Consider the following 18251-nt stretch of genomic DNA (forward strand, 5'->3'; position numbering starts at 1 on the left):
AATAATATTCCATCTACAGTAAGAAGGGCGGAAAACTTGCAATCATTTATTTCATCTTATTGGAGAAACCGAAGATCTTATTCCAGGTTTTAAGACACAATTCGCTAAACTTCATTCTGTTTTTATCATTCTAATTTGTTGTCCTTTGTTTTTTCCTTTTGTATGTGTTTAAATGTAGCAGGGCCCTCTGGGAGAACAATGTACGTCACTGATGAGGCTACCCTGGATAAATAAGACTTTATAATAATAATATAATAATAATAATTTCCCAGACGGTTCAGAATGGCTTTAAACTGATCGAATGAACCTACAGAGATATTTGTGCCACAGTTGGCTTTATCCACGAGAAAAGCACAAACTTAGATTCTTTCCAAGACAGTTCTGCATGAATGGTTTTAGTGTCGATTGATAAAGTGAACCTATAAGAGATTTATGTCTCAATTGTTATATCCATGGTTAAAACATAACTTTAGACCGGGTGGGTGTTTTATAAAGCTGTTCTTAAAGTTACGCACAAATTTACGCATGACTGGAACATGTTCTTAGGTCATAAATCAATTATAATGGGATATCACATAGCGCAAGAAAGGATCACCAGTCGTTCTTAATGTCGCTCATAACTTACGGACAGCTTTATGAAACGGCCCCAGAGTTTAAATTAATCCAGAGTTCACAATACAGGCTTTTGTGTTTATCATTCACACTGTGCACATCTTGTGAAACAAATGTGTTGTCACATTTTCCATTGTGGCTGAGAACAGAACGTCATGGAAGGTTCATGAAGAGGGCTTAATCCAACTGTGGATGAACACAGCCTGGTGAGGTGAGGTGACAACACTGTCCGGCAAGGTATATACAGTGCGTCCCAAAATAAACGAAACCGAGATTTAGCGATCATTTATCATTACTTAATCATAAATAAAATAGACAAATGATCTACCAATTTAAAGCTTAGAATCTCCTCTTTCATCTGATATTACTTAGCTTATTTCTTATTCACGCATGAGTGAGCAAAAACAATTTGAAGAAAGGATACCAAAAACTCATTTGGCGAGGGGTATCTGGGTTTCAAAAAGAAAACCACATTTCTGAAAAGTTCAAAATCTGCTCTTTAATTTGGTACCTCAATTACAGAAAATGGTCAAGAAATAAAAAAGTTCTAGTCATTTGAAATAAGGCTTGTATTTCCATAATTTCATGAGATAAACGTGTTTTCACCGGTTTCCCACAGAAGCTTTCGCATAGTGAACAAAAGATTTAATTTAATGCATGGCTGATCGTCAACAAAACGGAGTGTTGAGTGAGTTTGAAAGCCAGCCTGGAGAACCTCTTCATTTTATGAAATTATTGAAATTCAAACCTCATTTCAAATGACCAGAACTTTGTTATTTCTTGACCATTTTCTGTAATTTAGGTATCAAATTAAAGAGGAGATATTGAACTTTTCAAAAATGTGGTTTTCTTTTTGAAACCCAGATACCCCCCGCCAAATGAGTTTTTGATATCCTTTCTTCAAATTGTATTTGCTCACTCATGCGTGAATGAGAAATAATGTAAGTAATGTCAGATGAAAGAGGAGATTCTAAGCTTTAAATTGGTAGGTCATTTGTCTATTTTATTTATGATTAAGTAATGATAAATGATCGCTAAATCTCGGTTTCGTTTTTTCTGGGACGCACTGTATAGTACAGAGAAAAATACCATGAATACAGAACACCATTTCAGGAGCATCCTAAGAACGTGAGAAGTTGATCGTTCATGTTGGCAACGTGAGAGCCTTTGGGATGAGCATCATCAGCTAATAACTGCGCATGCGTCATATCCCAAGCATCGATGAAACCTATCCTCTTGTCCTGAAAAATAATCTTACGCATTCGCTCTTCAGTGCCTCTCGCGTACCAGTCACTGCAGCACGCATATTGGCCCAATGATTTAACTTGCCGCGTGTTGCCGCTCTTGAATAAGGCCACAGCTCGTTTGTTCCTGTCAAGCAATTTTCCCATGGCAAGTACTATTCCCCGGACCCTTTCTTCATAAATCACCGGAGGAGCCGACTCAAAGTGCGCCCAAACAGAAACAACTACCACCGGGTACCCGGAGCTGGAAAGGTTGTTGATCCTCGTAGCAATATACTCCAAATCTTTGTCGTAGGTCCAACTCTGTTTGCCAACGGGATATTTATGAAAAGCGAAAAATGTCGTTATACTGTTTCTCACATCTCGGCCCGAAACTGGTCCTGTGTAGCCGGACCCCTCCTCTCCGAGGAAAGATTTTGATAATTTCAGCGTATCAAGATAGTACTCGTGTAGTTGTCGTATAGTGGAATCACCAAAGAAGAAGAATTGCCTGTTCCTGAAACACTTCCTCATTTTAGCCACATTTCTGAAGCGATGAACCTGACAAGCTGGAGGGTACCAATTGTCCATTTCGTAGAAGCCCGCAACTTCTGGCTGCTCGCTGTTGTAGCCTAGTGTACAAACTGGTAGATCTTCGATCCTTATCATGGGTCTTCGTGTGGAATTCACATTGATCACTCGCACAGATTTTACCGAACCACGGAGCATTTTGTTCGACCTATAAATGTGTGACAATGTTAGGTTATTCATTAGAATAGGGGGATGAAATGAAGCACAGCCATTCCGCATAGGCTAAAAAAAAAATGAGTTGAGTCAGAAAAAAAATCCCATGAGTTTAAAGTCTGGTGCATCTTTTAGGTCAAGAGCTATTTATGTGCCAAATGTCATGAGAATTGGTTATAAAATGAAGAAGTAGTTCAATCCGCAAGATGTTTACACATTAATTCAGTGATGTGTCCGAGTCCAGTCAGCCCGAGTCCAAGACCAAGTCCGGCCTCCGAGTCCGGCGCATGTGCAAAAGTAAAAAACAATCAATCAGAACATGGTCGTACGCAAATTTTTTTTGCTGGGAGCATGCTGGATGCGTAAACTTTTTCAGAAAACTCGAACGTGGGAAAACGAGGCGACCGAGCTTGTCATTGTGGAGCTTTTGCATTTTTTAATGTGAAATTGAAGGATTTCATACACACTTTTTGGTTAATTTTGTTTTGAACATGTTTTCAACATGTCGGGGGAGGACAACTGCCTTCCCCGCTGCGGACGACCATGAGTCAGAAACAAGTTTCTCATTCAAAATATCTGTACTTAATATATATATATATATATATGTATATATATATATATATATATATATATATATATATACGAAAGTATGTATTTGATTTTAGTTTTTGAATTACATGTGTTAATAACGAAAGGCCCTAAAAACATACTTAGATTAACTTTTCAATTATTTATCAGCACCCTCTCTGTTCTATAAGCAACAAGAGTGTCGCTAAGGCGAGCACATAATACGCCCGCCTGTAACGCGGAAAATGGAGTTATAATTGGTCAAGCAAGAAAAGTGGAAGATGGCGACGTCACCTTTGATCTTCTGATCGATAGAATTGCTGGAATCTATGCTAGTATCATATATATGAGCCTGGGTTAAGTTCAACTAAAGTTATCACGTTTACAATGACTTCAGAATAATAATAATAATAATATACGGTATTAATATTGCGCACATATCCACCATGTTAGGTGCTCAAGGCGCTTCTATATTACCCGGCTAAGCTAGGCGTTCATAGCGCACACAGCTTTTTAAGGAATTACTTCCTGCAGGTACCCATTTACCTCACCTGGGTTGAGTGCAGCACGCTGGATCAGTTTCTTGCTGAAGGAAATTACGCCATGGCTAGGATTCGAACCCACGACCCTGAAAACATGTCAATGTGACCTTGACCTTTGAATTTTTACCTCATAATCTTCCTGGGATTCATGCTAGTATTATACACACCAAATTATATGAGCCTAGGTTAAGTTAAACTGAAGTTATCGCGTTTACAAGGGGCTTCAGAATGGTAAGATGAAAACATGTCAGTATAACCGTGATCTTTGACATTGAACTATTTTACCTCAAAATCAATAGGCTTCTTGGGATTCATGCTAGTATCATACACACCAAATTATATGAGCCTTGGTTAAGTTAAACTGAAGTTATCGCATTTACAAGGACTGCAGAAGGGTAAGACGAAAATATGTCACTGTGACTTTGACCTTTTGACCTCAAAATCAATAGACTTCCTGGGATTCATGCTAGTACACATGTATACTCACGCGTAATATGTATACTGTGCATAGGCATGTTATAAGCATTGGACTTATAGTAACTCCATGATCTGACTTGGCTAAAATTTGAGTGAGTGACGTTTGAAAATATCGTGTGAATTTCGGGAAAATTTCGGATTATGAAAGCTAAGTGCATTAGCGCAAAAATATCCCGGTCTCGTGCCGGACTCGTCACCGAGTCATCGAGGCACGGGCCCCGAGTCAGGTCATGAACCTTCTTCAGTTATGTGTGAATGGGTGTGTATGTGTGTGTGTTAGGATTGATGGGTAGTTGTCTTTCTGCGTACACACAATTACCTTTCCACACTTTGTTTCATTCCTCACCCAACAACTTACGATCTTCTGAAGATTGTCTCATATTTATATAGTCAGTCATGCATGCATGCATGCAGGGGCGTCACGAGTCCTTTTCCAGTGGGGGGGGGGGGGTGGAGGACCTGATTACCGACAAATATCGGGACCGATTACCGATGTGCGACGACCATGAGTCATGGAAGAGTCACATTTCCTTTTAGTCCGGCAGCCAAACCCTGATTTGGGGGGTAAGGTTGCATTGGAATGTTAAATTTTTTTTTTGACTGATTTTGACTGGTGAGACCTTCTATTTGAGGAATCTACATGCTGGAGCTCTGTCAGCATTGAGCAATTTGAGATATACGCGAAAATCTAAAATGGCCGCCGGCAGCCATCTTGGATTTTCTGTTTACTCACTTTAGCTCCCAAGATGTTTAAAAACTTGGGAGTTAAAGGTTTTAGGGGGCGGAGAATTCAAATCTGAAGTTATTTTGAGGAGAAAACCATGCTTCGATGTCGATGTATACAAATACCGTCCATTTCCCAAGATGGCCGCCATATTACATGAATTATTTCCTGTATAGGATACCTAGAATTTCCAAAACATGGAATATACTGGTTAAAGGGGATGGAGAGTCCATATCTGAGGTTTATTTTGGGATATAACCATGCTTCGATGTCGAAATATACAAGTAGCGGCCATTTTCTAAGATGGCCGCCATATAACATGCATTATATTGTTTATTTCCTGTATAGGGTACCTAGAATTTTCAAAACATGGAATATACTGATTTTTTAGGGGATGGAGAGTCCAAATTTAAGGTTTGTTTGGGGATATGACCATATTTTGATGTCGAAACATACTTGTAAATATTCCTCATCGCCATTCTGGGCAAGGAATTTTTTTTTACTTAACTGCTCCCGATGTGTAATTATGATTCAGCCACAAAATTACTAGCAGGGTCCCGACCTTTGCAGGCCCTGGTGGAAACTTGACTCAACATTCTCCTTTTCCAACTTTAATATCCAATTCAGCTAAAGAAGCTCTAAGGTTCTGTCAGGAGGCCCCACTTTGAGATCTGTTGACCATCGGCCTTTTGACATTGCATCACTCTTTTCCATGGCATGCCAACCTCATAATTCCTTGTCCTGGATAACACTCTGTAGGTCTCATCTTGATGCAGGTGTCACCTTAAGTTGTCTGTCTTTGCTGGCCATTCAGCAGCGGGGTCAATATCCCAGGACTTCAGATTTTTCACCGGCTGAGAGACATCATGTTAGGGGCTGTGTGGTGATTGCTTGCTCTGTCTGTGCTCATTACATAGTTCCTCAATTAACAAAGAAGTTCGAGAGGTAAAGATATCTTGCCTACATAAAGGAATCAGTTGAGTGCTAGATATGGTAAGCCGTTGTGGTTAGGCTACTGTCTGGAAAAGAGCTACAGGAGAAGGCTTCATGCTCTTCATAGTGCAATACAGCCTGGTGGTACCAAGTAATTGACTAGATAATACAGTTTGGGCATTTTTCATTATTGATGTTGAAAGTCCTAAGAAATAATTCAGGGCTGCAGTCGATAGGAATCATTGTTGTTGACATGATGATGCCATACGTGAACTGAGTAAACTAGAGCTTTCAATTGGCTCATTGCTAGTGGCCAAATCAGAGATGTTTTCAGTGGTCCCGTAAATGGAGATTAATATTGAAACATGATTTTTCCTTTTTTATATTCTCAAATGAAGACAGTCAGTTGTTTCAAGCATTTTCTTTCAGCATACAATTCTAATCCTGTTTCGACAACAGTGTCAGTGCAATGCATATGTAGTATTTAACTGTATAGTTGCAGTGATATTCAAAATAATCAAGCATTTGAAACTAAATTTATTTTACAGCAAATTTGGCAATGTGGTAATCACTTCAGGAGATTAAAGGATTGTTTTGTCAAGGTCAAGCCATTAATTCAGAAGAAGTTAAACATCCCACCCCTTTCCCATATACTTTAGGTTACTCTAAGATATCTTATGGAGTAATTATATTATATTGCATCATCAAGGTGATATGTAAAAACCATACAACCATCAAAATAGTCATTCAAGAAATATAATTTGGAAATGATTCAGATGATTAATTTGCCTCATCATACACATACATGTAGCGATAACAACTAAGATATCCTACTTTTTGCAATTAATCTTGATATTTCAATTACTGCCGCATTCAATTGAAATCTAAATATTGTTCATTATCCCAATCCTTCCACCTTGTCCAAAAAGAAACAAGAAAATGACTGATAAATAAGGTATCTGCTTGTATATAATTACAGTAGGCCTACTGTATGGTGGCCATCTTCTTCATCTATTTGTATATTTTGACATCAACGCATGGTCCTATCCTCAAAATAACCACAGACTTTTACTCTCTGGCCCCTAAAACCATTATATTCCATGTTTTGAAAATTCTAGGTTCGTAAGTAAACGAAATAGTGCATATTCCAAGGCGGAAATCTTGGAAAATGGCCGCATTTTATATTTTGAGAGCAAAACATGATCACATTCCTTAAACACCATCAAGTTTGGATTATCCATCCCCCGAAATCTTTATATTCCAAGGCTTGAAAATTGCACGTATGCGAAAGTAAGTGAACAATATAATGCATGTTCTATGGCAGCCATCTTGGAAAATGGCCGCTATTTGTATGTTTCGACACCAAAGCATGGTCATATCCCCAAACAAAACTCAGATTTGGACTCTCCATCACCTAAAACCAGTATATTCCATGTTTTGAAAATTCTAGGTACCCTATACAGGAAATAAACGATATAATGCATGTTGTATGGCGGCCATCTTGGAAAATGGCCGCTACTTGTATATTTCGACATCGAAGCATGGTTATATCGTCAAATAAACCTCAGATTTGGACTCTTCATCCCCTAAAATCAGTATATTACATGTTTTGAAAATTCTAAGTACGCTATACAAAGGAATATCATACATGTTATATGGCGGCCATCTTGGAAAATGGACGCTTTCTGTAAATTTTGACATCAATGCGTGTTTTTTCCCCAAAATAACTTCAGATTTGGATTCTCCGTCCCCTAAAACCTGTAAATCCCAAGTTTCTAAACTTCTAGGTATGCTAAAGTGAGTAAACAGAAAATCCAAGATGGCTGCCAACGGCCATTTTGGATTTTCACGTATATCTCAAATTGCTCAATGCTGACAGAGCTCCAGCATGTAGATTCTTCAAATAGAAGGTCTCACCAGTCAAAATCAGTTTAAAAAAAAACTATGACATTCCAATGCAACCTTACCCCCCCTTGGCTGCCGGACTATTTCGTCATACCCAGTGGCAGATCCAGCTTTAATGAATAGGAGGGGGGGGCGGAAAAATGTGTTTATTCACACTTTCCCCGTCGCGGCCGACAAAATCTGATTTTTTAACGATTTTTTTAGGGGTTCATGTGGCCTGAATATATTTGCTATATATTTGGATAATTTTACCTGGAAAGTGAACACTTTGAGCAGCTTTTTTAATATGCTGGCCTGCAAAAAGACCTGTTAAGAGTGATCCATGAATAGATTAGAATAAAATACATATCTTATCAATTCAAACATGCAAGCGCGAAGCGCGAGATGAAAATTAATCGACCTGAACAATCGATTGTAACCCTGGAGAGGATGGATGTATTAACCAAGCAATTGATGCGAGCGCAAAGCCGGAGTTGAAAATCTTGAGATATCCGACCTCAAATCTAAACTGGTTAAGCAGGTTTTTAATAAAAAAAACATAGTAAATTGATTTTGTGCAGATTTAGAACGAAGTGTGAGCTGATTTTTTTTATGTACTGACCCGAAAATGATCAGTTCAAAGACTGTCCAACATGAAGGAAAATTATAGAGATGGTGTGGATTTCACTATATAATCTGGAATTTTTTAGATTACATTTAGACCTTAAACCGGGACATTCTAATCACTGTCAGTACAGAGAACTCGAAAAATCGGCCCGACAGTTTGTCATCTTCTCGACAGACGTCAGTCCACCAGCCCTGCGCTTGCGCTACAGACAATTTACCATTTTTCCAACATCTCAGACTGCACATCTTTAGCTACACTGACACACAGGTTGACCTATTTATAACCTTGTCTGCCCCGTCCCCTTCTCTCTCTCTCGGATTTTCTCCTTTTGTTTTCCTTTTCATAACGTTTTCCCCTTTCTCTCTGCCTCTTCCTTTCTTTCTTTCTTTCATTCATTCTTTCATTCTTTTTTATTTGAATTCTTTCTTTCCTTTTGTTTTTCTCCTCTTTCCTCTTTCTCTTCTTTCCATTTTCTTTCCTCTTTCTTCCCTTTTTCCCTTTTGCCCATTTCTGTCTACATATCGCACCCCCCCCCCTTTCGCAACGGCCCTGCATGCATGCAAAGGTACATGTAAAAATGGCATCATAATGCAGGGATGGTAACTTATTTGGATATATCAATAAATCAATGACTAAAATGTTCATACTTCAGACAAGACAACGTACAACTTATGAAATATATGGAATATACATCTTTTTTCTGACTCACTCTGTATATGCAAGCCCGAAACAATATCCCATTTAACAGGGATCGGGGAGAGGAAGCATATATTGATATTTTGAAAATAAGATTCATATTTAGTAAATAAACACATTAATATACCTAGCCATATGCTTGCAATAATGCTATATTTTTTTCTATTTAATTGCTCTATAGCTCAATCTTGGAATACTACATGGGAGCGTTTCATCAGCATTTATGTTCGACAAGCTGTCAGACCCCGACAACGTTCCTGGATTGTGATTGGCTGAAAAGCGCTTTTACTAAGGTAACTGTCTGATGAAATGGGACTTTTCGGATAGAACGTCCTTTCACGAAACGCTCCCATTGCATCCCATTCTGTGCCAAAGAATACAGCCCTAATATAGTTCACTTTTGTTTCATAATAATCTTGAACACTTCCGACACCTGGATTGTATTTGTCTAGACGCATGGCATGTTATCTGAACATGTTGAAAGGTAAATGTCAGAGTCTGAGTCGATCACAAGTCATAACGGCCCCACCCCCTTTTACTCATTACACGTCCTACTTTCAATATGTAGGCATACATTTATGTTGAACTTTGTGACAATAAAGATAGCTTTTACAAGAAAGATAAGATGAGAACAATATTAGCAATGAGGTATTTCGACTGTGAAAAATCATTTGATTGAAGGAATGATGAAAGATAAGAAACTGATTTTTTACATTAAATGCAAACATGATGCAAACATAACATGTATGCACTGTATATGTATGTAATTATGACTGTTTATCATGATTTGAATTGTCTAATTGCTTGAGATGTGCTCTCACTCTAAGGCCCGTATTCTGAAGTCAGGTTTAACTTAAACCAGGGATATCCCTACTTAAACCATGGTTTATCTCTGTGCTAAAATTATGGGAAGCCAAGAGTCAATTTTTTTTTTATTACATTGTATGTTTCTTACGTTTACTGTGCTCTTTCCTGATTCATCAATGGTGAAGACAATCATCTATTTACTTCATAGACAATTATGAATGATTTGATAGCCAAAAGAGCTGAAATATGATATCTCTACTGTAAGTGATTTATGTAACCATTGGCTATCCATACTTAAACCACAACTTTAAACCTGAGTTTAAGTTAACCCCGACTTCAGAATACGAGCCAAAGAGTCAAATTAGATGAAATTGAAAAGGTAAATGTGTACATTAAAAACGCTGTTTAAAATGTAATACAACGTTGTGTATTATATGATCCTTACAATAGTTGTTTAAAAGTTTAAACAACCTAGCTTAATTTAATTGAGAATTAATTATCAGAAATTAAACTTAGTTGTTTAAGATTTCAAACGCTTGTTTAAACAGCTGCTGTAAGTATGGTAAGGTTCATATAGCTAATAACGTGGTATAAAAAAATAAAGAGCGTTCTTACTGGATGCGCTTGAAGAAGAGCTAAAGTAAGTTTCATTATGTTCATTGTTTGCATGGCTATGTGTTCTATACAATCTTAGTATAATACTGTATAAACCTACATTTTTGTATGCCTTTGATCGTTGAATGGAAAATTTCATTTACTTTGGATTTGATTCAGTTTAACGGAGCATTGTGTGGAACTGAGGACTAGCATATATATAACTTACACTTTAAATGCTTCCCTTTCTGTTTGATTGATCACTTCGAAGGCTTGCTGTTCCGATCTGCGACCATCGATTCGATGCTTCTTCCATTCGCTGCAATGAAAGCCAGCTGGCTTTTCGCAAAACCATGGAGATTTAGTAGCCGCATCTGTGAAATTGCAATACTCAGTCTCATTCTGTTCGAGAGAAATAAACAGGATTAACATGATTGTTATCATGATATACAGTGCGTATCAAAATAGTTTACACTTAGAAAAAATCCTGTAAAATTATACATTTGTAATATCCTGAAGTATTTTCCACATTTTAACATTGGTACAAATCCATATAAGCAAATGACGATATAACTGTCAAAAATTATTTTCGCATTAGTGAGGACCACTTACTTTTGAAAAGTTAGTGAAAAATGATTTGCGCAGAACTTTGAAATAGTTATGCGAATAAAAGTAGACCTTAATCATGAAGAACACGTGGAATTTAGGTAGTAAAATTGATTTGAAGATATCTTTTATCTTTTTAAACTAGTTTCCTTGCCCAAAACACTTTGAAGAGTATACATTACGCCCCACCCCACACACCGATGCCATCATAACGATATTTGCATTACACTGAGCTGTGATTTACATGAAACGGCTTATGCTTGATTTCCATTTTGTTAATCATTTTCAAGCTTGGGAAAAGTGTGGAGAAACAAATATTAAATGAAAAATGAAATGTAAACCCACTTTAAATGATAAAAACTTAGTGAAAAAATGCTGGAGATGTCTGACATAAACTTTTGTTCAGATTCAGTTATGTCCTGAGATCCAGCTGGCAGAAAAAGGGTAAAGGTTGTGCTTACTAAGTGTTGAAATTTCAATTTGGGTGGCAAAATTGTTCCGAAATGCTTGAATGTATCCATTTAATTTCCACTGACTAAAAGTGTAAGAGAAATGTATGAAAATTGTTTCGCAGTGTAAGTTTGCTGAATTTGCCCTTTCCCCTTGACACAGTGTGAAAACGAGCATTTCTGCGCAAACAGATTTCTGCGAGCTTTACAAAAATGAACATTGCTCACTCAAGTGTAACATTCTGTCAAAACTTTTACTTTCATTTGATAGATGAGACCCAAACCCAAGATTATATGTGAAAAAATTCGCCACATGTTGTATATTTTTTAATTCCCAGGGCTTTTTCAAAGTGTAAACTTTTTTTTTATACGCACTGTATAAATGTCCTAAAATGCCGCAAAGGTCGCGGGATAAATGCAATAGTATCTTAAAAAGAAAGAAATATATCTCGAGGTTGTATTGCATGAAACCTTAAAATACCTGTTTTGTTATTAAAATTCAAATTCAAATTCAATTAGGTTTTATTAAAAAATACTCATCAAAAAGTCCGAGGACTAACAATGTGAGTTTACATTTTAAAAAATACATAACAAAGAAATAAATACATAACATGCAGTGACCATTAAAGAAGAAAAAACATTATGTTTAAAATGCAGTAATAGTATAAAAAGAAATAGAATGAGAAGTTGCATGTAATGAGACAGATTTAATTTGTGTATACATAAATAAAAAAAAAAAATAAGACAGATTTAATTTGTGTATACATAAAAAAAAAAAAAACAGGTGAGGAGCAAGAAAGGGGAGCAAGAATGGCAAGAGTGAGCATGTGAAAAGGTGAGAATAGAGAGGGAGTGTAGCAAAAGATAAAGAGGGAAAAAAGTAATAAAGGAGAACAAGAAAACCCACAAGTAAACAATACATTGCAGATTAGAAATATAAGAATTAAGTGAAAAAAATAAATAAATAATGACATATAGGCTAGGATTTGTCATATTTCCAAGCAATAAGATAAATAGTCAATAGATGTATTATTTTAAATCATATTACCTATTTCCAATTTCCAATTTACAAAAACCAAAGTAGAATATGATCGGTGTAGGCCTAAATCTTGATAATACTATTCCATATTGCACGACAAAATGTTAAATATAATGTTGACGCATTGGAAAAAGAACTGCAGACTCTAGTGGTCCGAACTCTCGCCTTTCAAACAGAGGGTCGTAGGTTCGAATTTAGAACCCCTATAAGAAGCAACGCTTGCATTCTGAATTGCATTGGTGGGGCCCTCATGATACTGAAAAGAACAATAAATTCATATTGGCCAAAGATAATAAAGTATAGATTGGTATAATACGCAAGCACACACAAAACCACCACACTCACACACCCGCGCACCCCCACACCCACTGACATAAATATCTATGCTGACCTCCTAGGAAATCATAGTTGGAAAGAAAACACTTGCGAGATTTAACTCGGATTGTGAAGAGATTTTTTTTCTTTATTTTTTACATTGCAGTTTAAACCGATAGAGTTGTTCATTTCCTACATCAGCAGGTAACTGTTTCCACTCCTCCGTGCACATTATTTGGGAAAACTCAAGGAAACATGAAGTTTTACATGGGATCGGTGGATGTTTTGTTAACGTGTATTTAAATTGTTTGCACCAAGTTGGCAAACTTGGCTACAAAAGGTTAAACATGAAAATCAGACCAACCAACAAACAAAGAGTAACCTCTTGATTTTTCATTCAATTCCGTTCAATTCCAAGCAACATGAATTGTTTTTAATTACCATTAGAAACAAATAAATTAATATTTTCATAATACCATAGGTTTCCTGAGTTGTAGGTTGCAAAATCCCTCCTTTTCGGATTTGTTACTGGACACGAATCCTCCGAAATATGCTATCCTGGGCTGGTGTTCAATGCGTATGCGATCCAAAACATAAGAAGCCTCGCTTGGAACTATCAGAGACATAGAAATCGAGACCATTCCTGTCCATTTAAAAGTGAAATATGCGCTATATGTCCCGTTGCCGTGATCAACAATTTCGCCGTCAGATGAGGAACTCGCAGAATAAGTTGAGTTTTTGGTGAAAATCTTTGCTCGGAAAAGGTCACCGCCATATTTTTTAGACTCGTTGCGGCCATTACGCGCATGTACACGCAACTCGATTTCGTCGCATATGAAGTAAGTTTCCTTAGGGTTTACAAGCTCGAATGTCGTCGTGGTGTGGTTGGTAATGTCCATGTGGTTTGTCCAGTTGATAGGATGGACCGAGGGGTAGGAGAATTGAGGGAATGTCCGAGCTGTTCTTCCAGGACACAAAGGATGTTTCTTGCTTCCATCTGAGGATGACTGCGCGAGAGGAGCCGGGGCGCGATGGTCAACAATCTTGAACCGAATTGCCTATATCGCACAGTGATGAAGAAAAAAAAAATGGAACTAGTGATAGCTGTTAACATGAAATATCAATGAATAATAAAAGCATTCATAAACTTGAATCCGCAAGCAAAATCTTAATGACATTATGAAGCGGGTTGCAATGAATGTTTCTGTTTTTCCTGATAAATTTTAAACTATTTGGACCTACTGCTAAACCTTTATACTGCTGCTGCTATTTCTTCCTCCTCGTGCGGTGAAAAGATTTACAGTTTTTTTCCCAAAATGTAACGTTTTATTGATACGCACTGCAAGTAATACTTCTCAGACCAGACGCCCAGGAATTGATCTCAAGGCGTCAATTCGCATAGGAAATAGTTGTCTTGATTGCAATTCTATAATCCCGAGTCCATCCGTCACTCTACATTTGCTACCAAGAAATTTACTCCTTAATAGTAAAATTGAATTGTGTACGAGAAACACTAAGCAAGTAAAGTGAATATTTCCCTCCCGGAGAACGGAAAAGGGTACAAGAACTTTAAGAAAGACATAAAATCACCATTTCTCTTGTTTCCTTCTGCTGTTCTGTTTGGCATAGGGGCGGGATATCCCAAAACCCAGTAGATTCATCACTTTGAACATTTTGACTCCCATCAATTTGATGGAAATTCGATCTTTGTAGAGTATAACTGTTATTTTTTTCTATCATTATTATTGATATCATTATTAATATTATGTGATCTATTCATTGATTGTTGATAAATTTAGAAAATGACGTTTTACATCTACGTTCCTAATGTAAACCCTATGAAGATTATGTGGCCGTTGGCTTATAAAACGCCACCCAGCTTCCGTACACTCACCAGAATATCAAACCCCGAAGTCAGCGACGAATTCAGATAATGATAGTCATAGAACTGATCTAAAATCACCAGAACAACCAACATCAACGTTGAAGTTATGACACAGATTTTCCTTGCGTTCCCCATTGCTGAAAAATAATGTAAAAAATGATATGTTGATCTCGGTTTTGCCAGATTTTTTTAAATGTATAACTATGTTCTGGCGTCCATCTTCCGCCTGTGCCGTATGATACCCTGTTGGTGTTTCATAAAGCTGTTCGTACGTCAAGAGCGACTTTAAAAATGACCGGTGAACCTTTCTTAGGTGCCAAATAATCATAAATTATCATTTAATGGTGAATATCATTTATTACAGGAAAGGATTACCAGTCGTTCTTTAAGTCGTTCGTTACTTATATATTACGAACAACTTTATGAAATGGCCTCCTGGTCGTAGCCCTAATACAACTTTATCACAGCTAGATCATAGTTTCGTAGACAACTAACCATTTTAAAGGCTATGAATTATTCACATTCCTTGATCGTGTTGCCATGACTACCAATAATAAAAATAGAAAATGATGTTTTACATATACGTTCCTCACGTAAACGGTATGAAGATTATGTGGCCGTTTTACCACAAGAGTTGACAAATCCCCGGCGAATGTACAGTAGAAAAAAAACCCGCCCCTGTAAGCGTAATGCCCTTTCTTTTCATTCAAGCCTATCAGATTTTTTAAAGGTATATATGTAAATTCAAATTTTGTCCAGGTTCAGTCTTTTTTTTTAAGTAATAAAGGCGTAATTTCTTTTCAAAGAGATCCTTTACTTGGCACTGAGCAGCGCCAGATCGACGAGGCTCTGTCCCCCGACAGGGCAGCAGCAACTCGCATCCTTTTACTTTTTTGTTCAAACGTCTGGGTTCCTAATTGTAAAACGGACTCTTTACCAACTGAGCCAAGGACGCATGGGTTGAAATACAGTTTCTAAATACTTTTTCTAAATACTATTTTCTAAATACTATCTATTGCTAAGTTACATTTATCTGCTTGAATTCATTATTCAGTCTAATTTCTCAACCTCTCTTGCTTTAGCGATAATTCATAACAATGTATAACACAATTATAGGGCAATTTTACCCATGTCTACCAATAACAAAATATTGTGTTATTATTTATTAGTTATCGTGGTCATCTTACATTTCTAAGGTAAAAGGTATGTCTACCTGCCATTACAATGCATGTTTCCTAAAATAATGTTATATGAGTAAACATGCATGTAACTCATAAAGTTTATTCTCAGTACAGCAGGAGATTTCACTTCGAAATAAAGGAAGTATTATATGGTAGAGTATACAGGGTAAATCAACTACAACTTAAATTATGTTCATTATCATAATCATCATCATCACCATTACCATAATCATCGTCATCATTATATCATTACCATCATCATCAACATATCACCACCATCATGACTATTACCACCACCAAGGGTTTCTGCTTTTGACGATAAGTCAAACGTATAATCATGAATTTTCATATTATTTTTAAAGTAATATAAACCATATAATTATGACAGTGTTATACGAATAAACTGTTATCCACCATCATGAAATGGTAATGTTATCTTATTTTGGATTATGACAACGGAAACCAATAAACAAATACAAATTTCACATACAAATAAACAAATGCAAATGCCATAAACAAAAACTAATAAGGGACAACTTTAAAATGTCATAACATCATTATTTTCTTGTGCGATTTTGATGAAACTGCAGTGTATTGTTTGTCTGATTTTACTGTTCCAATCATGTTATTGTTTGCCTGGCGTTTCCCTGGGATATCACATTCAATGCACGTGCTTTTTACCTGTTATCTGCTCCTCCTCGAGTGCCATAAAATGGCATTGCTTTTAAATAATTATGTTTTTCTTCACTTTTGCCAATTCGCTTTGTCGTTTTCCCCGGGCTTGATTTAAAAAGAAAAAAAATCTTGAAACTATATTATTATGTCATGTATGTTTGTGGGAATGCAATTGAATTGAATTGAAAAAAAATCAACTTTTCATTTAGTAAATATGAATTAAAACACAGATCCACACAACTCTTTGAATAAATAAATCATAAGATTGCATTAAATAGCTTTTTATACGATAACATGTAATTTCATTTCTCTAATATGTTCAGTAAAGTGGATGCTAACTTATTTCAAAATCTTAAAATATCTTTTGCATTAGAAGCTGCCTTTTTTGTACATGTTTTATGCTAATTAGTGTAGTTTATTTCCTGGTTAGAGAAATCAATTACACTGTACCAGTTGCATCGCTTTTATATTTGTAATTGTACACTTACACTTATTCTCTCCATTAAAAATAACGATAACAACAATATGAATTTTGCAAGAGGCATTGAATATGGACAATTTTCTAAATATGAATTAATTTCCGCAATCGAAAAATAGAGGAGTAAACAATGGATAAACGAAACTCGAATTTTCAGAATCAGAAAAAAACCAAACCATAGATGTGCACATCAATACATTAAGACCTACCCTGTACACGTGAAGAATGAGACAGATCTAGACATAAAACAATGGGATTTTCCAAGGTTTGCGCTGTACTTGAATGCCGGCAAATGGATTGGACGAAACCGAGTAATCTCGAGCATCATAAATGATACATTTTGTAGACAGGCTTTCATTATAAATTTATGATTTTGCGATTATATGTTGCAGAGCTGCATGATAAAATGGCGGAAGTTAACTGATAAGAATGGTAGCATTAGTATAGGCCTAGTGAATGACAAAGTTTAATTCAAACTTACATTTCTCAATAGATGATTAATCAGAAGATTATGTTGAATGAACACTTTGTGTCTCCTGTGATGATGCGAATGAGAATATCCAAATCCTTAGACTATATTCACGAGTCACATAATTCCTTGATCTGGATCCAATACTCAGATGCTTGCAGTGTTATCGTAAGCAAGGTAATATGCAAGATCATGCTTCGATCCCCATTTTTATTCACTCAAATTCGGTTCATTTTCAACAGAAAAGCAGAAAAGACCTATGAAAATACTTTGGCGGCTGACAATGAAATGGCCAATGTATGCATCGATATTGCCGATGAGGGCGTTTTAATTTGTTGCCAATGCAAGTACATGAGGGGTTTCACAAATTAAGTCTATCCGTGTAACTACTACTTGGTGATCTGTTTTTCGTGTGCTTAATTTACTATTTCCACACAGTGTGATGAATTTTCTCTAACTACCGGTATAATAAGTTGCATCCGGCCGTTATACGAATATAACAAAAGAATAAAATTCTACACGGATCAGGGGAGCGTTTCATGAAAGGACTTGTCGGACGTTTTATCCGACAAGTCCTGTTTTATCCGACAGTTACTATAGTAACAGTGCTTATCAACCAATTATGCAGAATCCAGGAAAGTTGTCAGATCTGACAACTTGTCGGACGAAAATATTGATGAAACGCCCCCCGGGTATGAACTATAATAGCTGATGGAAATTAAA

The 18251-nt window shown here is 36.6% G+C and overlaps 1 protein-coding gene across 1 annotated transcript; it reads right to left on the reverse strand.

Moving 5' to 3' along the window:
• Positions 1-1681: 1681 nt before the first annotated feature.
• Positions 1682-17903, reverse strand: LOC121428328 (NXPE family member 3-like). Its single transcript, XM_041624897.1, has 5 exons — positions 17541-17903; positions 14735-14862; positions 13317-13898; positions 10661-10833; positions 1682-2574 (listed from the first exon to the last, which is right to left on the reverse strand). The coding sequence occupies exons 2-5, from the start codon at positions 14858-14860 to the stop codon at positions 1722-1724; spliced, it is 1734 nt and encodes a 577-aa protein (XP_041480831.1). The 5' UTR covers positions 14861-14862; positions 17541-17903; the 3' UTR covers positions 1682-1721.
• Positions 17904-18251: the final 348 nt, after the last annotated feature.

Source organism: Lytechinus variegatus, chromosome 15, assembly GCF_018143015.1.
Source record: "Lytechinus variegatus isolate NC3 chromosome 15, Lvar_3.0, whole genome shotgun sequence".
Lineage (NCBI taxonomy): Eukaryota > Metazoa > Echinodermata > Echinoidea > Temnopleuroida > Toxopneustidae > Lytechinus > Lytechinus variegatus.